At 36.2% G+C, this 23,783-nt stretch overlaps 1 protein-coding gene across 2 annotated transcripts in view; it reads left to right on the forward strand.

The window, feature by feature from the left end:
* The window catches only part of SH3BGRL (SH3 domain binding glutamate rich protein like), a 117,318-nt gene extending 107,742 nt beyond the window's left edge, over window positions 1-9,576 (forward strand). For both annotated transcript variants that reach the window (XM_045994467.1, XM_045994469.1), the window contains 2 exons: window positions 1,635-1,715; window positions 7,915-9,576. In XM_045994467.1, coding sequence (XP_045850423.1) covers window positions 1,635-1,715; window positions 7,915-7,947 — 114 coding nt within the window. In that variant the 3' untranslated portion in view covers window positions 7,948-9,576. The remainder of the gene's footprint in view (window positions 1-1,634; window positions 1,716-7,914) is intronic.
* Window positions 9,577-23,783: the final 14,207 nt, after the last annotated feature.

Here is a 23,783-nt window from a genome sequence, read left to right on the forward strand (position 1 = left end):
CCCTAGGATTGAGCCTTGTATAGATATGAAGATCTTAATGTTTTGTTTATCTTGTATTCTTAGCACCAAAAATGATTAGAATGTAGTAGGTTATAAGTGCATATTTGCAGAATAAATTAATTAATCTGGCTTAATTGAGAAATGGATCATATTCTTTTCTCTCAGAGTTACAAACCTAAGTCCAGAACCAAAAAATGATAATACACATTGATCCCAAAACACTTGAAACAGACAACTAGAGTAGCACTTTATGATCAGATTTCAGTATAGTTGAAACCTACTTTCTTTCACATGAATTTAAAGACTGGCATGAGTTATTCTTACTTTGAACAAGCAGTAAGAAATACCTCTTCTGTGAATGTTGAACTCTTACAACTAGCATTTTGAGGTTACCATCAAGTGGTTGAGTCTAGAAATGATGTATATTGTCTGTTTACTTTGAGTAGTTTATAAGTCTCATGTGTCTCAGTATGAAATTATTATCAAGATCCAATTAGTTTCATTTTTTGAAGAGTAAGCTCATAGGAGGCTGTTCTTAAATGTCTGCTCTTTAGGGTTTATTCCTTTGCCAACATGGAGGGGACACAGTAAGATGCTTTGAATCAATCCTTGGGGAGATTCAAGTGGCTCTGAATAATTCTGACTTTGTTAAAATAATCCCTAAATAAGAGAGAAACTTATGTTTCTCGGGGTGAGGTTCCAATTTAGGGTCATCAATGGCTTAAGAAATCCTCCAAGTACCAGAAATCCTGCATATATTTAAACTTTGTATCTCCAGATCCTCCAAGTGCCAGGACTTAACCCTGTAACTGACGATTTATTGGTGAGGGAATCTCTAGAGAAACCAGCAAATTATGAGTGCTTTTTACTTTCAATAAATTAGCCAAAATGTCAAACTTGATTCTATGTGTTTTAAATTAAATAAAGTAAGGCCAGCTATAGGTAATGGCTGTGTTTTATAAGTAGATTTGCTATTGATTACATGTTATAGTTAAATTTAGACAATTCTATGTGTTACTTCTGAAGCATGCTTGGTGACTTAGAGGATGACAGTGGGAAGCCCAACCAAATTCAGTCATGTGGGTTTTTTCTTGAATCCCTGAATTGAAACATCTTACTGGTTTATTTGCTCTTCTGGTCATATTTCATGAAAATCTCATTCCTTTCCTCCGAAGACAGCATAGGTTTATTACTCTCATGGCCTAGCTAATATCTGGTATACTGTAGGTTCTGAGGATATCTCTACCTTAATCAATAATGAAGGGGAAATAATGCAAAACAGGAACAACAGCTCCCTACCAAAAATAACCGACCTCTTACCGGCAAATTGTGGTTGCTTTGGGCTGTGGAAAAAGCTACTTGGCCTCAGAGAGATTTGAATGCTATATGATATGGAATAAGTCATTTTGCAGTTTCTGCCCTGCAGAACTGCACATATTCTAACCCGCATTAAATAGGATCTAATATGCCTTGCGTCTTCACTTCTGTTTCTAAAATTCTAGCATTTTGGAAGTTAGGTAGTCTGTATGCCCCACCCAAAAGGTTGACCAATGAGTTCATTTTGAATAAGTTTATTCTTTTATTTCCTTTGTTGGTTGTACATTGCTAATTCTTCTTGCCTTCTTTTCATTAAGGACTATGATGACTTCTTTGAAGCCAGAGAAAATAATGCAGTGTATGCCTTTTTAGGATTGACAGCCCCACCTGGTTCAAAGGTATGATTATTTTTTTTCCTGCTTTATTAGCCATTTTATTGCTGCTGGGTTTTTTTAGTCAGTGAGAGTTCTACCTTTATGAAGTATTCAGGTTAAGCTAGAGGCAGTGTAACATGGCTGAAAGGAGATATTCCTTCTCTTCATGCACTTAATCCCAGGTATGGCAAACAGATGTGCATAATCAAATATGTAAAGTATATGAGTAGGAGGTAGGTGGAGTGATTTCCTCATTGGGTTATCCAAAGCAGCAAATTTATCATTGACCCATTCATAATTGACTACCAATTTTAAAGACTCCATTATTTCAGCTGTCATGCATGGTTTTACATCAGCAGAACTGATCTTAGTTCATAGTAATCTTCTTGGCAGCATCTATTTCTTTGTGTGAAAGCAAAAGCCTTAACTAAAAGCATTTGAGTTTCAAAATTGGTCACTAAATTGCTGGCTAAATTTGGGGCTTTCTCCCTGCCAACAACAAATTAATTTTTCAAGTGGTAATGTTTCCAGGGGAGACCATATATAGAAAAGAATACAAAAATTTGATTGCCTATTTAATGAAATGTCTTAAAGCTATGGGCATTAAATATTTCTTTGCCTTTCACCATAGTTCTTTTCTATACAGGCTGACTTAACCAGAATGTATGTACCTGTTCTATCACTTTATGTTTTGTTCTTAGCAACTAATTTTATGTTAAACAGATTCTTTGAACTCCAACTCCTTCAATTTTGAGAGTCTGTTATTGCTCATGTTTTCAGCAGAGAACATTTACTAGCATTGTTTTCTGAGTCACTGTGAATTTCTGTTTCCTTGCTGAAATTTCTTTTCCCATGGATAAAATGTCTTATTTTAGGCTTTGTATAATTTGAGTTGTAAGAAATGTTAGGTAAAGTATTTTTGTTTAATCAAGTTAGGAAAATCCAATTTAAATCATTGATTTCAGTGCAGATAATAGGAAGTATGAAAGGAGAGATCATCTATTTTCTGTGACTCATTACTCCCTCTCCTTCAATTAAAATTATGAGTAATTCATTTACTTATTCATTCAGCAAGTATTGACTGCCAAGCACTAACTTGACATTAATGGTGGAACCAATACAGAGAATGAAGCATAGTCACTACCTTCAAAGTGTATTTAACCTAGTGAAGAAAAAGCATACAATAATTCTACAACAAAAAATAATTATAATTATTTTAATAATTATTATTAATTATATAATTTATATAATTATATAATTATATAATTATAATTATAATCCAACACATATTATGGTAAATTCTGTATATACTGAAAAAAGTGTAGGTGACCAGAGGAAATAATAATACATTATTACTAAGGAATTTGGGGAAAGTTTCACAAAGGAAATGACAGTTGAGCTGTTAGGATTCAAAAATACTGAAATGACACAAAGATGTCTTTCACAGAGGCAGCAATAGGAGCCACTGCACTGGGATGCAGCTTCACATGATGGTATGTTCAGGGAGCAGAGTGTAGTGCAGTGTGTCTCCAGAATAGGGCATATTAAATAGAGAATGTGATTTGATCTATGTCTTAAGAAAATTGGTAGTTGTATGAATTGTAAAAAAATGGGAGAAATTAGATATTAGAGATAGGCCAACCTATTATGTAATCTTGAAACTTTGAAAACAAAGTTAAACATCCAAATACAGGGTCAACAAAAACAGTTTATTTACTGAATGAACTAGTGCTTTCAGTAAAAAATGTGTTTGTAGGCATGCCTGGGTGGCTCAGTCAGTTAAGCAACTGCCTTCAGCTCAAGTCATGATCTCAGGGTCCTGGGATCAAGCCCCACATTGGGCTCCTTGCTCAGCAGAGATCCTGCTTCTCCCTGTCCCTCTGCCTGCAGCTCTCCCTGCTTGTGCGCTCGCTTTCTCTCTCTCTCTCTCTGTCAAATAAGTAATAAAATCTTTTAAAAATATTTAAAGAAATAAATAATTAAAAAATTAGTTTATAAAAAGTTGAAAATAGAGTTACCCTATGACTCAGCAATTGCACTACTGGATATTTACCCTAAAGATACAAAGGTAGTGATCTGAAGGGGCACGTACACCTGATGTTTATAGCAGCAATGTCCACAATAGCCAAACTATGGAAAGAACCTAGATGCCCATTAACAGATGAATGGGTAAAGAAGATGTGGTATATATATACAGTGGAATATTATGCAGCCATCAAAAGAAGTGAAATCATGCCATTTGCAACAACATGGATGGTACTAGAGCTGAGCGAAATAAGTCAATCAGAGAAAGTCAACTATTATATGATCTCCCTGATAAGAGGAATTTGAGAGGCAGAGTGAGGAGTTTGGGGGGTAGGGAAGGAAAAAATGAAACAAGATGGGATCGGGAGGGAGACAAACCATAAGAGACTCTTAATCTCACAAAACAAACTGAGGGTTGCTGGGGGGTGGAGGGGTATGGAGAGGGTGGTTGGGTTATGGATATTGGGGAGGATATGTGATATAATGAGTGCTATGAAGTGTGTAAGCCTGACGATTCACAGACCTGTACCCCTGGGGCAAATAATACATTATATGCTAATAAAAATAAGTAATACATAAAAAAGGGAATTGTATAAAGATACACTATAATGCAGTACATAGCTGTTTTTACTGTATAATTTATATTCTAATTATGTTAGGAGACTGAACTTAACCATAGCTAAATGTGACTATTTTTCTCCTTTCTTCACTTTCCAAATAATAAACATACATTGTCTTTATATTTAAGAACTATTCAAAATCAATGCAGTGGAGAACTTGATATTTAAAAGTACCTTATGACCAATATACTTCCATAAAATAAATCCTCCTGTGGAAGACAGTTTTTATATTATTTTTTATATTGGATGCATTTAAACCAGTGTATATTGATATTTACAAATCACTCTTTTTTATTAATACAAAAGTTCATTCCTTAGCCCTAGCATTTCTTTATAGTGGAGGTGATTATTTTAAGATATGAAAGAAAATATTGTATTTATACTAAAATATAAAAATTTGGTGATGTCATGTTGAGAGAAAAGTCATTAACTCTTATTCACTAGTATGTTGACGGAGTAGAGAATGCTGGTTAGAGAAATGTTCTCATTAGCTTTGGTTGAACCACCCTGCTTTAGGGAGGAGCAATGGAATCTGCCTCTGTTGTGAGATTTGAAGCATTCCTATTTCCACTAAGCCCATCCTATTGTACTACATCTCCAAGAGAAATTTTATATTAATATTACTTAGCTGTGGTGTTGGTGCAAGTTATTAGGCAAGAAGTGGAGTGGAGAAAAGCAGGAAAGAAGGATGGATGTCTGCAATGGGCCAAGCACTGAGCTAGACACCTCACATACATCTTTTTTTTTTTTTTCGCCATTTTCTGACGGTTAGATTTTATTGCCACCGTTATTCTTTGTTTATTATTTTCATTTTATTTAAGCATTTCCTTAATGTTAATTATGAAGAAATCATGGAGGCTAAAATAACATAAGGTGGAAAATCTAGATAGGAATAGTCTGTAACTACATACATTTTATTTTATCCTTATATCATACCTATGAGCTTGGTGTCCTCAATGGCATCTTACAGTAGAGGAAACTGATGCTCAGATAATTTAAATAATTTGTTCAAGGTTACATAATAATTGAGTAGCAGACCTGGAATTTGAACCCAGGATTATCTGACTCAAAATCAGTGCATTTATTGAATGATGTTTATATTAAGAATAGAGGAGGAGGATGCCTCATATCTCTGTTTCCAATCTCTCTGGTTGATTACATAATCCATGAACTATAAATATTGGCTACTTAGATATGTGTGGTAACAAATATTTCAGCCCAATTACACAAATGGTGTATAAAATGTAATTAGAAAACTAAATAAGAGTGCCTGGGTGACTCAGTGGGTTAAAGACTCTGCCTTCAGCTCGGGTCATGATCCCAGGGTCCTGGGATTGAGCTCTGCATCAGGGTTTCTGCTCTGCAGGGAGCCTGCTTCTTCCTCTCTCTCTCTGCCTGCCTCTCTGCCTACTTGTGATCTCTGTCAAATAATAAATTTTAAAAAAATCTTAAAAAAAAGAAAACTAAATAATTTAAAGATGGTGTATTAAAAAGATAAATCATAAAGAACTTTGAATTGTCTTTTTGTTTTGGATGTTTGTGATAATAATTTCTTCCATTAAAAAGGATAACTGAGAACTAAAGTATTTATGACAAATTACAGCAAAGATTGATAGGATGTGATTTTAGGGAATTAGGCTGTTTCCAAAATACTAGTTACTCAGAGGCATTGGATGTGTAAAAGAAAAAGGACTTCACATTAGAACATATTTACATTTTTATATAACTACTTCCCCAACTATATGAGTTAGGACTTTGATGGATCTTGGTGTAAAATTCATTCTCTGTGTGAGGAAATTCTTGGAATTTAATTTCATAAAATGAAACAAAATATACAATGTGGGTCTAAGATATATTCATTTTGACAGCCAGACACTGAGTTTGACGTTTTAAAAGAGCTTAGGGCCACTTTTTTTTAAGGGTCTTGGAAGGTGAGTCAGTAGTACTTTTTATCTGTTTTGTAAAGATGTATTAAACATTAATTTCAGTGTCTTCTCTAGTGTCCTTCTTTCTTTCATTTCTCTCTTTTTTGTTTTGTAAAAATCTAGTGTATTTTTTTTCTTTTTCCCCTTTTTCTGGGCATAGTATCAGATGCCGATTTTGGAGTATTCAACCGTCCCCACTCCACCTGAGACTATCAAGTATTCAACTTATGGCACATGTTTAGAATGATATTGTCTAGTACACATGATTTCTACAATCTAACTCTGAAGTATCTTTCACCAAAGTCATTCTTCCTACCCATCTTTAGTTCCACAAACTTTCCCTGCAGTGTATTTTGTGTCAAGTACTATGGTAGGTGCCAGAGCACATCAATAGGTCAGAGTTCCTATGCTAGAGATACTCATGGCCCAGAGGAGAAGAATAACAACTTGACCTCTTTTCCTGCCTACAGTTGTAAAATTTAAAAGGAACAATATTTTAACAAATAGCATATTTTCCAAGTAATTTCAACCTTAATTGAACAAAATTTACTGTAAACCTTAGGTGACAATGCTTTTGAACAGTCAATTTTGGTGAAAAATCATATATTTGAGAGAGAGAGCTAGAGAGAGAGCATACACACAGAGGGAGAGGGAGAGAGAGAACCAGAGTCCCCATTGAGCAGGGAGACTGATGTGGGACTGGATCCCAGGACCATGGGACCATGACCTGAGCCAAAGGCAGACAACTGAGCCACCCAGGCACCCTTTATAGTTTTTCTACTAAGAAATTTTAGGCAAGGCAGTCTTCTCCAGAAGCCATTTTTGTTTTTGTTTTTATTTTTGAATATTCTTTTTTTTAAAGCTTTTATTTGACAGACAGAGATCACAAGTAGGCAGAGAGGCAGGCAGAGAGAGAGGAGGAAACAGGCTCCCCACAGAGCAGAGAGCCCGACACGGGGCTCAATCCCAGGACCCTGGGATCATGACCTGAGCTGAAGGCAGAGGCTTTAACCCACTGAGCCACCCAGGCGCCCCTTGTTTTTGAATATTCTGTTTTGATAGGTGAGCCTAGTGGTGGGTGATACACAAACACACACACACACACACACACACACACATATATATATATACACACATATACATACACACACATATATGTATATAATGTATACATAATAGATATATATACATATACATATATACATATACATATATATACATATACATATATACATAATAAATGTGTATATATATATCCTCTGTCATGAAAAGATGATTCCTATTTTTTATTATGTGAACAAGGCAACTCACTGAAATATATAATCTAATATAACCTCAAAAAATATATTTTGTTTTTAAAAATCTATTTATGTTCAAGAGAGAGAGAGAAAGAGCACACATGAGGGGGTGGAGGGAAAGAAACAGACTTCCCACTGAGAGTAGAACCAGCCACAGGACTTGCTAGATCCCAGGACCCTGAGGCCATGACCTGAGGAGAAGCCAAGAGTCGTATGCTCAACAGACTGAGCCACCCAGGCACCCCAGCTTTTGAATATTCTTAATAATTTGAGCTAGGATAATTTATCCAAAATGTACGTAGATGTCCACTTTGTGATATTTAAATATATCTGTTTTGTTTGTTTTTCATTTCAGGAAGCAGAAGCTCAGGCAAAGCAGCAAGCATGAACCTTAAACATTCTGCCTTAAGCATCCTGAAAAAGGAGTCTCTATTGCTTTTAAAATTATCTTGGCTTCAAGAGAAATCAGCTTAATGTTGAGATAATAGATTAGTTGGTTTTTCACATGCAAACAATCATAACAAATATGTAACTAAAATATGAATATTATGATGAGGATAATGGGAGGTGTGCATAAAAATTTTAGATGTCATGGAATTGTATTGTTCTCTTCCAAGGCATTTTATGTACTTCAGTTACTTTAAAAAGCAAAGACCTGTCCTTTTTTTGTGGTATTATTATTGCAGCTTAAGTATTTCTGTAGCTTTATGTTGAGGAATTTAAAATGCAGAGTGAAAGAAAGAATCCATCTCTTGTTCCCAAATTGCCTCATTAATTTTAGTTAATAAAAATATGTATCCTTTTGATGTGATATTTTTGTGATTGAAAGATAGCTGCAGGTAATATTTATGATATGTTAGAAATTGTAATTTCTTATGGTAATTATAACATTCCTATTATTTTGTAATTGAAACTGTATGTAGTAAACCACAGGTTTTCTAGGCTTCTAAATGTAGCCTTTCATTGTACATTTCAGTGATTAGAACAGATGACCTCCTACAAAAAATAGATGCATTCAATTAACAAGTTCCCTGCTTAACTGCACAGCTATGATGTGATCATATTTCTAAGTTGCTTGCCCAGTGAAACATGTGTATATATGTTAGGAATGTATGATAGCATGCAAGTTTAAAATGGCATCCTTTTGCAAAGAGCTCAGAATTTTAATTAACTACTATAAGATAGGTCACAGCATTCAGTGCCCAAGACTGGTTTTTGTAGGATCTTTGCTAAAAAACTCTTAGCATTTCCTCTTTTAAAATAACTTGTGATCATGAATGCCACTACTTCTTAGATATTTGATATGTTTTTTTTTTCAGCTTAGGCATATATTGCATGAATTTATTAATCTAAACAGAGAGAATATTTTCTATTCTTCTATTCCAGTGAATAGCACAAGTATAGATTAAAAAGTTCTATTTTTAAAATTTTAATCATGAAAACTTCTAAGAAAACAAGAAACATTATGGCTTAAATTACTTACCCAGAAGATATACATATTATACTTTAATTCCATACTAAAACTTTGAAAAAACCCTTTTAATTTAAATTATTTTATTATATCATTTGATATATTCAAGTCTGTGCTCTTTGCCAAAATCAACATATAATGAAGATATAGCTTTGTTTGCTGAAATTCAAACTTGACACAATGCTTTAAAATAAATTCAGTCTTTTTAGAAACATAATTTATGTGTTCCTGGAGTTTCTAAATAGTATAATAGTAATTTTAGATGAGTAATACATGTTTTAAAACGTGTGAAAGGAGAAAATTAAAAAAGAAGAAAGAAAATAATTTGAATTCAATTTCTAAATTTCCTTTTTAAAATTCTAAATTTTGCTACACATACTAGACTAGCACAAAGAGCTATTCCATTGTTTTGTCTTCAAAAATAGGCCATGGAGAACTCTAGAGAAAACAGGATGCCTTGTAATAGATTCTGGAAAATGCTAAAAAAATGTTTGGTGACTATCTTTTCCTGAGCTTTATTAAATGTTGATCATACTACTTGCAATACTCTATGTGGACATTTCTTTATACTTATTCAAAAATTGTATTTCAGTTCATTTAAATTATGAGAAAAGTTATATTACAAAATTGAAATATTCTTTTTTTTTTAAAGATTTATTTATTTGACAGAGAGAAATCACAAGAGAGGCAGGCAGAGAGAGAGGACTGGAAGCAGGCTCCCTGCTGAGCAGAGAGCCCGATGCGGGACTCGATCCCAGGACCCCGAGATCATGACCTGAGCTGAAGGCAGCGGCTTAACCCACCGAGCCACCCAGGCGCCCCACAAAATTGAAATATTCTTAAATGATAATAAATAATGTGGCAAATCACTATTGCTTTCTGTGGCTTACTATCCTAATATTAATGATGGTGAATTATTTTGATATTATAAATGGGAATGTAAGATAGAATTCTACCAACATGAAGAGTGAATCATTCCTCCAGCAATTCAGAGTCTTATAAATACCTCCCTTATACTTTTTATTTTATTTTATTATTTTTTAAAGATTTTATTTATTTGACAGAGAGAAATCACAAGAGAGGCAGGCAGAGAAAGAGGAAGGGAAACAGGCTCTCCGCTGAGCAGAGAGCCCAATGCGGGACTCGATCCCAGGATCCCGAGATCATGACCCGAGCCAAAGGCAGTGGCTTAACCCACTGAGCCACCCAGGCGCCCCTCCCTTATACTTTTTAAAGCACTGCTATTCATGACACAGATATTCAACAAGATAAAGAAATTAACATTTAATTCAATTGTTTAATACAATGTTATAGTTTTATTACATGCTCAGAATAATCATAGTGGAGGGGTGCCTGGGTGGCTCAGTGGGTTAAGCCTCTGCCTTTGACTCAGGTCATGGACTCAGGGTCCTGGGATCAAGCCCCACATCAGGCTCTCTGCTCAGCAGGGAGCCTGCTTTCTCCTCTCTCTCTGCTTTTCTCTCTGCCTACTTGTGATCTCCTTCTCTGTCAAATAAATAAAATCTTAAAAAAAAATAATCACAGTGGAGTATTGAAAACAATGTCAACCCACTTTTCATCCTTCAAGTGTACATTATCTCCAATGAAGCATTCTTTTTTAAGATTTTGTTTATTTATTTATGTATTTATTTATTTTAGAGACAGAAAGAGAGAGATAACACAAGCAGAGAGAAAGGCTGAGGAAGAGGGAAAAGCAGAGTTCCTGCTGAGCAGGGAGCCAGATGCCAGACTCCATACCAGGGCCCTGGGATCATGACCTAAGCTGAAAGTAGACAGTTAGCTAATTGGGCCACCCAGGTGCTTTTCCAATGAAGCATTCTATAGTTTGTATTTAATAGTTTGTTTTTCATTTCAATCCAAATTTTCACAAGATGGAATAAGACACTATAATATCTTATTATAATAATAATATAATAATATAATATGGCTACTGTGAAATTCTGAAAAATCAAAACATATTTTCTGTTTTATATAAATAGATTATTTCAAAATATAAGGATCAACATGCTACATATACATACTTATGGATTATAGTGTTAAAAATCACCTTTCACACTTATTTTGATGAGCACTGATAAATACATGAAATTGTTGAATTGCTACACCTAAAACCAATACAGTACTGTATGTTAACTGCACTGAAATTCTTTTACTATCAAATAAGTTAACAATGTCAAAAATCCATCAAAAGTAAATGACATTTTTGTTTTTTTTTTGTTTTTTTTAAAGATTTTATTTATTTTGTTTGACAGACAGAGATTACAAGTAGGCAGAGAGGCAGGAGAGAGAGAGGAGGAAGCAGGCTCCCTGCTGAGCAGAGAGCCCCATGTGGGGCTCAATCCCAGGACCTTGGGATCATGACCTGAGCCAAAGGCAGAGGCTTTAACCCACTGAGCCACCCAGGCGCCACGTAAATGACATTTTTGACCTCAGAGTTAAGATGATGGAGGTGTAGGGGGGCCCTAAGCTTGCTTCATCCCTCAAACACAGCTAGATAAATATCAAATTATTCTGAACACTCAAGAAATCATTCTAAGGAGTGACAGAACAAACTGCGTATCTACAGGTAGAACAATGGTCACATTGTTAAAGGAGCTGTGGAGAGTTCATTTGAGGGATAAAATAATGTGGATGCTGTGGAAAGGAGAGAATCTTAATCACAGAGAGAGGAGTGAGAAAGAGAGAATCAAAGCATACAAGGGATTGGTCAAGAAAAACTTTCCTAAAACCATTGACTGGGAAAAGGAGTGGTGGTGACTACTCACTGCAATTTTATAAACCAGCAGTGCTCAAAGTCTGAAATTTTACTAGTCTACAAATTTGTCAGGGTTGTGCCTGGTAGGCTTAGCAGTGTACCTGTGGGGAAGGATGGCTGAGGCCCAGGAGTGCACAATGTAGTCTCAGGATCCTCTGGGTCCCACAGGGAGGAACAGTTCCCCTTCCTGGAGTTCATGTGGGAGTGTTGGCATGGCCTTTCTGGGGACAAAAGAGCTGGCAGGACCCCATGTACTGCCCTGCTCACTACCAGAGGAACAGAGACCCCTGCTGATAGCAGCAAATCTTGGTGTCTCCATTTTCGTTGCAATATAGTATAAATTCAGAACCATTGCATGGTCATGTTACTACTTTTCTGGGACAGACCAGCACCAGACACAGTGTGGCAAGATCCTCTCTTAAAAGATCAGTGTGTCCGGGAGCCTGAGTGGCTCAGTGGGTTAAAGCCTCTGCCTTCAGCTCAGGTCATGATCCCAGGGTCCTGGGATCAAGCCCCACATCGGGCTCTCTGCTCAGCAGGGAGCCTACTTCCTCCTCTCTCTCTCTCTCTCTCTGCCTCTCTGCCTAGTTGTGATCTCCATCTATCAAATAAATAAATAAAATTCTAAAAACTAAATAAAAGATCAGTGTGGGTCTGTGCCATGCAGGTGCCAAAAATTTGGAGTTTTGAAACCCAGCCATGGGCCTGAGACAAAACACAGAGGTACTGTGCAGCCTGGAAGACAGGGAGCTTGGACACAGGGTGAAGGCATGGAAGCTAGGGACACTAGAGGGGAGTTTGCTCTTCTGTGAGGAATTCATGAAGAGTGGCAGGAGTGAATTTCCCACTATAAGACTGAGAGAACAAGATAATGCATTCCCCTCCTCCCCGTCAGTACAAACCAACTTCAGTGAGAACACAGCGCCCCCACTGGAAGCTAGAACAGCTTGCATAAATGACTCACCCTTTGTGGGTATATCTCCACTAGAGCAAGTCCACCTGAGAAATCAGCACAGCTGGACCCTCCCCCAGAAGACCTAAACAAACCCCTTGCACACACCAGATCTATGGATGGTAGACTGCTGCAAAACTTCAGCTCCATGGGAAATAGGATCAAGCTTCTTTCTATTTAATTTTTAAAAGATTTTATTTATTATTTATTTATTTATTTGGCACAGAGAGAGAGCAAGCACACAAGCAGGCAGAGTGACAGGCAGAGGGAGAAGGAGAAGCAGGCTCCTCACTGAGCAGAGAACCCAATATGGGGCTTGATATCAGGACCGATGGATCATGATCTGAGCCAAAGGCAGATGATTAACTGACTGAGCCACCCAGGGGCCCCAGGATCAAACTTCTTTTAAGAAGCAGACCAAAACACACCTAAGTAAAACTTACCCAACAGTGGAAAAAGTCCAAACACTCCCCACTGCAAGCAAGGAGAAACTCTGCAGATGACTGACCTGAGGGAAGGAGTAACCAAAACACAAAAGCAGAGTGCACATGCTGAAACACCACATCAAGCAGCAGGCCAGGACAATATAAGACCTCTCCTAAATATAACCATTAGTCTCAGAAGCAGGAATATAACAGGCTTTTCTAACAATCACATACCCCCCACACACACACAGTGACTCAGACAAAATGACAAGGTGGAAGAATTCATCCCCCAAAAAAGAATGGGAAGAAATAATGTCCAGGGACTTAGACAAAACAGATATAAATAAGATGCTGGAACCAGAATTTATAAAACAACAATCATAAGGATACTAGCTGGACTTGAGAAACCCATAGAAAACACTAAAGAATCCCTTCCTGCAGAGAGCTAAAAGACCTAAAAACTAGTCAGGCTGAAATAAAAAAATGCTATAACTGAGAATTAAAGCTAACTGGATGCAAACACAATGAAGATGGACAAAGTAGAGGAGCAAATCAGTGATAGAAGATAAAAATATATAAAATAATGAAGTTTAAAGGAAGAGGGAAATAAAGGTAATGGAACATGAAGGTAGACTTATGGAACTCAGCTCCATATTAAAATGTAATAACATTCATATCATAGGAGTCCCAAAAGAAGAGGGAAAATAAAAGAGAAGTTGTTTATTTGAGCAAATTATAGCTGAAAACCTCCTGAATCTGGGAAAGGAAACAGACTTCAAAATCCAAGAGGCACAGAGAACTCACATCACATTCAACAAAAGCCAGAAAGCCAGTCCACACCAAGACATATCCTAGTCAAATTTACAAAGTACATAGACAAGGAAAGTGTCCTAAAAACAGCAAGGGAGAAAACACGGTCCTTAACCTACCAGGGAGGATAAATAAGGTTAACAGCAGATCTATCCACAGACAGATACATGGCAGGCCAGAAGACAGTGGCATAATATATTCAATGTGCTGAATGGGAAAAATATGCTATCAAGAATATTTTACCCAACAAGACTATCATTCAGAATAGAGGAGAGATAAAGAGTTTCCTGGGCAACAAAAGCTAAAGGAATTTGTGACCACTAAACCAGTCCTGCAAAAAATATTAAAGGGGAGGCTTTGAATGGCAAAGAAAGATCAAAAGCAACAAAGACTTGAAAGTAACAGCACATCACCAGAAGCACCAAATTTCCACACACTGCTTACAAGAGACTCATTTCAGAGCTAAAGACATCTGCAGCTTGAAGATGAGGAGATCAGAGCCATCTATCATGCTAAAGGCCATCAAAAGAAAGGTGGAGAAGCCATACTTATATCAGAAAAACTGGATTTTAAAACGAAGTCTGTAACAAAAGATGAAGAAGGACACTATATCAAAATTAAGGGGTTTATCCATCAAGATCTAACAATTGTAAATAGTTATGCCCCCAACATGGGAGAAGACAAATATATATATATATATAAATCAATTAGTAATAAGAACAAGCATAAAGAAAATTATTTACAATAATCAGTAATAGTAGGAGACTTTAACACCCCACTCACAGTGATGGACAGATCATCTAAGCAGAAAATCAACAAGGAAACAATGGATTTGAATGATAAACTAGACCAGGTGGACTAGCACATATATTCAAAACATTTCATCCTAAAAAGCAGAAAACAGATTCTTTTTAAGTGCACATGGATCATTCCCCAGAATGGATCACATATGGGCCACAAATCAACCTTCAAAAAATACAAAAAGATCAGAATCATACCATGCATATTTTCAGACCACAATGTTATGAAGGTCAAAGTCAACCATAAGAAAAAATTTGAAATGACCATAAATACATGGAGGTCAAAAGGCATTCTACTAAAGAATGAATGGGTTAACCTGGATATTAAAGAAGGAAAAAAATACATGGAACAAATGAAAATGAAAACACCACGGTCCAAAACCATTAGGATGCATAAAAAGGAGATCCTAAGAGGAAGGTATATAACAATACAGGTCTACCTCAAGAAGCTAGAAAAGTCTCAAATATACAACCTAACCTTACACCTAAAGGAGCTAGAAAAGAAAGAGCAAATAAAGCCTAAAGCCTGCAGAAGGGAAATAATAAAGATTAGAGCAGAAATAAATGATATAGGAAAAAAAAAACAGTGGAACAGATCAACAGAACTAAGAGCTGCTTCCTTGAAGGAAAATAATGAAATTGAAAAATCCTTAGCCAGACTTATCAAAAAGTAAAAAAGAAAGACAAATGACCCAAATACATGAAATCACTAATGAAAGAGGACAGATCACAACCAACACCACAGAAATACAAGCAATTATAAGATAATATTATGAAAAAATATATGCCAACAAATTGGGAGATATGGAAGAAATGCATAAATATCTGGAAACATACAAACTACCAAAATTGAGACAGGAAGAAGTGGAAAATTTGAGCAGACACATAACCAGCCAAGAAATTGAAGCAGTAATCAAAAAATATTCCACCAAACAGAAGTCCAGGGCCAGATACCTGGCTCCCCAAGAGAATTCTTGCAGACAATTAAAAAAGTGTCAATACCAATTCTTCTCAAACTGTTCCAAAATACAAATATGGAAGGAAAACTCCAAAATTCTTCTAAGAGGCCAGCATGACCTTGATTTCAAAACCAAACAAAGACTCCACTGAAAAGTAGAATTACAGGCCAATATCCCTGAAGAATATGGATGCAAAAATTCTCAATTAAATATTAGCAAACCAAATTCAAATTACATTAAAATAATTATATATCACAATTAAGTGGGATTTATTCGTGGACTGGAGGGGTGGTACAATATTCAAAATTCAATCAATGTGATAAATCACATTAATAAAAGGATAAGAACCATATGATCCTCTTCATATAAGTAGAAAAACATTTGACAACATACAGTATCCATTCTTGATAAAAACTCTCAGGAAAGTAGGGATACATGGAACATACCTTAACATCATAAAGGCCATATATAAAAGCCCCACAACTAATAACATCCTCAATAGAGAAAAACAGAGTTTTTCATCTATAGTCAAGACAAGACAGGGATATCCACTCTCAGCATTACTCTTTAACATAGCACCAGAAGTCTTAGCCTCAGCAATCAGACAATAAAATGAAATAAAAAGCATCTAAATTGGTAATGAAGAAATCAAATGCTCACACACTACAGACAATATGATGCTCTGTGTAGAAAATCTGAAAGACTCCATCAGAAAATTGTGAGAACTAATGCATGAATTCAGGAAAGTTGCAGGATATAAAATCAATGCACAGAAATTTGTTGCATTTCGATACCTCAATAATGAAGCAGGAATAAAAAAATACCTCAAGGAATTGATTCCATTTAAAGTTGCACCAAAAATTATAAGATACCTAGGAATAAACCTAACCAAAACTATAACACCTATGAAAGAAAGTGAAGAGGACCCAAAGAAATGGGAAAACACTCCATGTGCATGGATTGGAAGAACAAACATTGTTAAAATGTCTATATTACCCAAAGCAATCTACACATTCAATGAAATACCACAGCCTGTTTCACAGAGCTAAAACAAGCAATCCTAACATTTGTATGGGACCACAAAAGACTCCAAATAGTCAAAGCATTCCTGGAAAAGAAAAGCAAACCTGGAGGCATACGATTCTGGACTTCAAGCTATATTACAGAGCTGTAGTCATCAAGACAGTATGGTATTTGCACAAAAATAGACACATGGATTAAAGGAACAGTGTAGAAAACCTAGAAATAAACACAACTGCACAGTCAATTAATCTTTGAGAAAACAGGAATGGATATCCAGTGGGGAAAAAAGGATAGTTTCTTCAACAAACACTGGTGGAAAAACTGGACAACAAGATGAAAAAGAATGAAATGGGACCAATTTCTTACACCATACACAAAAATAAATTCGAAATGGATGAAAAACCTAAATTTAAGTTATAAACACATCAAAATCCTAGAGGAGAACACAAGCAGAAACTTCTTTGACTTTGGCCATTCAATTCAATCCCTATCAAAATACTTTAGATATTTTTCAGAGAGCTGGAACAAACAATCCTAAAATTTGTATGGAACCACAAAAGACTCTGAATAGCCAGAAGAATGTTAAAAAAGAAAACCAAAGTTGCTGGCATCATAATGCCAGACTTCAAGCTATATTACAAATATGTAATCATCAAGACAGTATGGTATAGACACAAACACAGTGGAAAAGAATGGAGAACCCAGAAATGGGCCCTCAACTCTATGGTCAACTAATCTTTGACAAAACAGAAAATAATATCCAATGAAAAAGGACAATATCTTTAATAAATGGTGCTGGGAAAATTGGACAGCCACATGCAGAAGAATGAAACTGGTACATTTTCCCACACCATACACAAAGTTAAACTCAAAATGGATGAATGACCTAAATGTGAGACAGGCATCCACCAAAATCTAGATGAGAACACAGGCAGCAACCTCTTTGGCCTTGACCATAGCAACTTCTTGCTAGACATGTCTCTAAAGACAAGGGAAACAAAAGCAAATAATGAATAATGAACAACTGGGACTTCATCAAGATAAGAAGCTTCTGCACAGCAAAGGAAACAATCAACAAAACTAAAAGGCAACCTCCATAATGGGACAAGATATTTGCAGATGACATATCAGATAAAAGGTTAGTATCCAGGACTGATTAAAAAAAAAAACTTGTAAAACTCAACACTCCAAGAACAAATAATCCAGGCAAGAAATGGGCAGAAGACATGAACAGACACTTCTCTAAAGTAGACATACAAATGGATAACAGACACATTAAAAAATGTTCAATCTCACTATCAGACAAATACAAATCAAAACCATAATGAGATACCACCTCACACCAGTCAGAATGGCTAAAATTAACAAGACAAAGAACAACAAATGTCGGTGATGATGGGAAGTAAAGGTATCCCTCTTACACTGTTATTGGAAATCCAAGCTGGTACAGCCACACAGACACACAGTATAGAGGTTCCTAAAAATATTCCCAAATAGAGCTACCCTATGACCCAGCAACTAATCTATTTATGTTTCTATGGATTTAATTATTTTGAATTTACCCCAAGGATACAAAAGCAGTGATCTGAGGGGGCATCTGCACCCCAATGTTCATAGCAGCAATATCCACAATAACAAACTGTGGAAAGGGCCCTGATGTCCATTGACAGATTAATGGATAAAGAAGATGTGGTATATTTATATAATGGAGCATTATTTAGCCATCAGAAAGCATGAATATTTACCATTTGGATCAACGTGGTTGGAACTGGAAAGTATCATGCTGAGTGAAATGAGTAAATCAGAGAAAAATAATTATCATGCTTTTTCACTCACATGTGGAATACAGGAAACATTAGAGAGGATTATAGTGGAAGGGAGGGAAAACTGAATGGGAAGTGACAAAAGAGGAAGACAGACCATGAAAGACTCCTAACTATAAAAACAAAAACAAAAACAAAAACAAAACAAACAAAAAACTGAGAACAAACTATAGAACACCTCCCTTGCTGGAGGGGAGGTGGGTGAGGGTATGGGGGAATTTGTTGATAGGTATCAAGAAGGGCATGTGATGTGATAAGCACTAGGAATTATACACAATTGATAAATTACTAAACACTACTTGTGAGATTAATGATGTAATATATTTTGGCTAATTAAACTTAAATAAAAAAAAATAAGTGTCTGGTAGAATTCATTTGTGAATACATGTGGTCCTGGGCTTTTATTTTTTGGTAGGTTTTTGATTACCAATTCAATTTTATTACTTATAATCAGTCTGTTCAGATTTTCTATTTCTTCTTGCTTTAATTTTGGAAGATTGGAATTGCTTCTAGGAATTTTGGAAGATTGGAATTTCTTCTAGGAATTTATCGATTTTTTATAGGTTATCTGGTTTGATGGCATATAACTTTTGATAGCATTCTCTTACAACCTTTTGTATTTCTGTTGTGTCAGTTGTTATTCTTCTCACTCATTTGTGCTTTTATTTATTTGGGTCCTCTCCATTTTTTTAATCTTAATAAGTCTGGCTAAGTGCTTTTCAATTTTGTTTATTTTTTAAAGGAATAAGACCTTGGTTTCATTGAGTTTTTTCTTTTGTTTTTAAATTCTCTTTGCCATGTTTTTCTGCTCTGATTTGTATTCTTTTCGTACTTCTATTCACCTTGGACTTTGTTCTTATTTTTTTCTTCCATTGGCCTAAGTTTACATTGTTTGAGTTTTTTCTTGTTTCTTGAGGTATGCCCATGTTTCTATATAATTCCCTCTTAGAACTGCTTTTGCTGTGTCCCATAGATTTTGGACCATTGCATTTTCAGTTTCATTTGTTTCATGTATTTTTTAAATTTCTTCTTTGATTGATTCATAGATCCATTAGTCATTTAATAAAATGTTTAGTTTTTACATGTCTTTGTTTTTCAAATTTTTTCTTGTGATTTACTTTTAGTTTCATACAATTATGGTCAGAAAAGATGCATGGTATGATTCAATTTTCTTAAATTCATTGAGGCTTGTTTTATAGCATAATATGTGATCTATTCTGAAAAATGTTCCATGTGTGCTTGAAAAGAATATGTATTTTGTTGTGTTGGGATAGAATGTTCTGTATATGTCTGTTATGTCTATCTCATCCAATATGGAAGCAGAATTTTGAAACAGGCTATTATGTACTTCCTCAGGAAAGTATAAATACAGAGAATTTTGTAGAGTCATGTTTCACTTCACATATTTCATTTATTCAGCAAAAGGAAAAAAAAAAGAAGGCTCACGTGAATTTTGTTGTCCTGATATGGATGGTGGAAATATAGAAAGATTGGCATTGACTTATTTTTTTTCTCTGTAAAATAAATATTTCTTTTCTTTTGAAGAATTCCAGTAAAACTGATTAAGAGTCATTCACATTTGATTAATTGGTGCCTTCTTGTATTCTGCCCCCCACCACCTCCATGCTGTTCCTAAATGTTATCAGTTGTCTCTCTCTTATTTAGGAAAGACAATTTTGAATTCCTACCTAAATGTTAACACACTGTTAATATAAGTATTATTTGAGCATAGTTTCCTTTAAATATCTTCATTAATATATAATTCACATACCATAAAATTCACCCATTTAACATATACAACTAAATGCCTTTTAGTATATTCTTAGAGTTGCACAACTATGACAATGATTTAAGTTTAGAACATTTTATCACCCAACAAATAAACCTTGTACCCATTAGCAGACACTGCCCATCTCCCACTCCCTCAACTTCATGCAACAACTAATCTATTTATGTTTCTATGGATCTAATTATTTTGAATATTTCATATAAATGGAATCACAATATATGTGGTCCTTTGTTGCTGGCTTCATCCAAGTAACATGTTTCTGAGATTCATCCATGTTGTAGTTTGCATTAGTACTTCATTTTTTATTAGCAAATAATATCTCATTGTATGGCTGTAACCATTTTGTTTATCCATTAATCAGTTGATAGTTGGGTTGTTTCCTCTTTTTGGCTATTCTGTATAATGCTGCTAAGAATATTTGTGTACAGTTGTTTTATTTGAGCACTTATTTTCATCTCTCTTGGTTATATATATAGGAATCATATGGTATTTCTATGATTTATAATTTGATGTAGGAAGAGCACTCAGTCTTTGCCAATGTGTGAGATATTTTGGGCAACAGTATTGAATTTTGTTAAATTCTTTTTCTGTATTTACTGAGATAATCATGTTTTCCCTTTATTCTATTAGTATATTACATTAATTGATTTTAAGTATTTATTTAGAAGGGTCAAGATGGCGGGGAAGTAGGAGGAGGCACCATTTCAACCTGTACCCCAAAGTGAGCTGATTACCTACCAAAGAACTCCGACCACCCATGAAATCAGCCTGAGATCAGAATTATACACGTCTGGATCTCTACTGGAGCAGAAGATGCCAGTGGCAGGTAAAGCAGACTGGGAGCATTGGACTGATATCAGAAGATAAACAAAAGGGGGAGGGAGCCACCAGAGGTGACAGATTGGAAAGTAACACCCCAACACGAGAGTGCTCTGCGTCTGGGGACCAGCATTAACTTGGAGTCTGGTTGAAAGCACTCAAAAAACAAACAGCAAAGGATCCCGGTGGGGGGGGGTAATAGTGGGAACCTGGGCGGTTAGGGTCAGGGACCTAAGTCCCCGGACCCAGGACAGCCTCCCCTGGCACGGAGCCAGAGAGAGTGCGGCGGAGAAATCAGGTCTCCGTCCCTGAGCCGCGAGTGCACCTAAACGCCAGCGCGCACGAGAACGAGTGGGGTCTGGCTCCGGTGAGGGGCTGGGAGCCTGGCATGACGGCAATCCTGAAATGCGCGCGTCCCACACCCTCCCTTGGGATAGGTGCTCATAGGCGCTAGCCTGGAGCTCTGGCAGCTGGAAAAAACAGACATTCCCAGCCTGGGACAGCGGGAAAATCTCAGTGTGCGATCTCTGCTCTAAACCTCTCTGGCGGTCTGGAGCTGCCTAGACAGCCACCGCTGCCCTGGTTTTGGGCACAACGAGGAGCTCCTGCATCCCCAGGGACAGTGACTCAGAACCAACTCTGCCAGCAGCTTTTGCAAAACAGTCTGAGGCATCTCTTTGAGAGGGAGGTTGGGGTGCTGTTTGCTCTCCTCTAAACCTCCAAAAACCATCAAAAGCTGTCAAGGCGAGAGAAAGCAGATGAAAGAACATAAAAACCCCCAGAGAACAAAAGGCTGAAAAAAAAAAAAAAACAGTTTCCTGAAAAAAAAAAGAGCTCACCCCCTTGAGGGGAGCTGGAGGACCTAACTCAGGGAACATCATTGTCTGAAAACCCACGTGGCAGGCCCCTCCCCCAGAAAACCAACCAGGAAGGAAGAAAAAAAAAAAAAAAGACTACAAGAGAACAACCACCACTACTTCATAAATACAACTTTTATTTTTAACTCTTTGCCAATATTCTGGTTCTTTTTTTTTTATACATACACATAATTTTTAACCTATTTATCATCACACTGAGATGTCCAGTACATGAAATTCTTTAATAACCTTCTAACCTGAACTTTTTGATACATACACCCGTGTTTTTCTTTTGTTTTTCTATTTTTTTAATTCTTTTTTAATTTTAACTTAGTTTAGTCTAGTTTATTCTTTTTTTAATTTTTATTTTCTACTATACATATAGAGTTAAACTTCAAGGTAATCCCCTTTCCCCAATCAATGCTACCCCTATAGGCAAACCAGTTTCTAATCCCCCTATAACTTAGGAAAGTTGAGTCCCTTAACAAAAACATCAAGATACCTTCAGGAAGAATCAAAATAAACTTCCTCACCCACACTGAGAATCTATAACCATTCTCCCAATTTTTCCTTCTGTCAGTGTTTCTGTGAATTTGTGTCTGTCCTGAAAATATATAAATCTTATACTTGGGGTTCTTTCTGAGGAGGTTTTTCCCTTTTTTTTGCTTATATATACATACTTTTTTCTCTTGTCATATACTTTTATCACTCTTTTTGTCTGTCTGTTTTTGTTTGTATACTCCACAAATCTTACCTTGTGGCCCATTTGGGCTGAGCCTTCTCTTGTATCTTCCCTTTTTTTCCTATCTCTCTCTCTCTTTTTTTTTTCCTTTTTTCTTTCCCTTTCTTTTTTCTTTCTTCTTCTCTATTTCTTTTTCTTTTCTTTTTTCTCTCATTTGGGTGGGGAATCCTGATTGCACAGAAGCGTTCCAGGGTGCACATTGACTGCACCACAATCGATAAGTCCAGCTGCATCTGTTTAGTCATCTCTTACCAAAATGACTAGGAGGAGGAATACCCAACAGAAGAAAAATACAGAGGATGGACCTTCTGCAACAGAGCTAATGGCTATCGACATAGACAATATGTCAGAAAAGGAATTCAGACTAACAATTATCCAGGCAATAGCTAGGTTGGAGAAAGCCATGGATGACCAAACAGAATTGATTAGGGCAGAACTGAAAGCCACCAGGGATGATGTTCAAAATGCTCTCAATGAGTTCCAATCCAATCTAAATTCTCTAAAAGCTAAGGTAACTGAGACAGAAGATAGAATTAGTGATCTGGAGGACAAACAGATAGAGAGAAAGGATCAGGAGGAAGCCTGGAACAAACAGCTCAGAAGCCACGAAAACAGAATCAGGGAAATAAACGATGCCATGAAACGTTCCAACGTCAGAATTATTGGAATCCCTGAAGGGGAAGAAAAAGAAAGAAGTCTAGAAGATATAGTGGAAGAAGTTGTCTATGAAAATTTTCCCAATCTCACGAATGGAAACAACATTCATGTACTAGAGGCAGAAAGATTTCCTCCCAAGATTTTAGATTCTCGAAAGTCCTCACGGCACCTTATAGTTAAAATGGGGAATTTTGTTTCAAGAGAGACCCTCTTAAAAGCAGCTAGGACAAAGAAGCTTCTTACATACAGAGGAAAGCCCATTAGAATAACGTCAGACCTTTCCACAGAGACCTGGCAAGCCAGGAAGGGCTGGCAAAATAT

The sequence above is a fragment of the Meles meles genome, chromosome X (genome assembly GCF_922984935.1).
Source record: "Meles meles chromosome X, mMelMel3.1 paternal haplotype, whole genome shotgun sequence".
Taxonomy (NCBI): Eukaryota; Metazoa; Chordata; class Mammalia; order Carnivora; family Mustelidae; genus Meles; species Meles meles.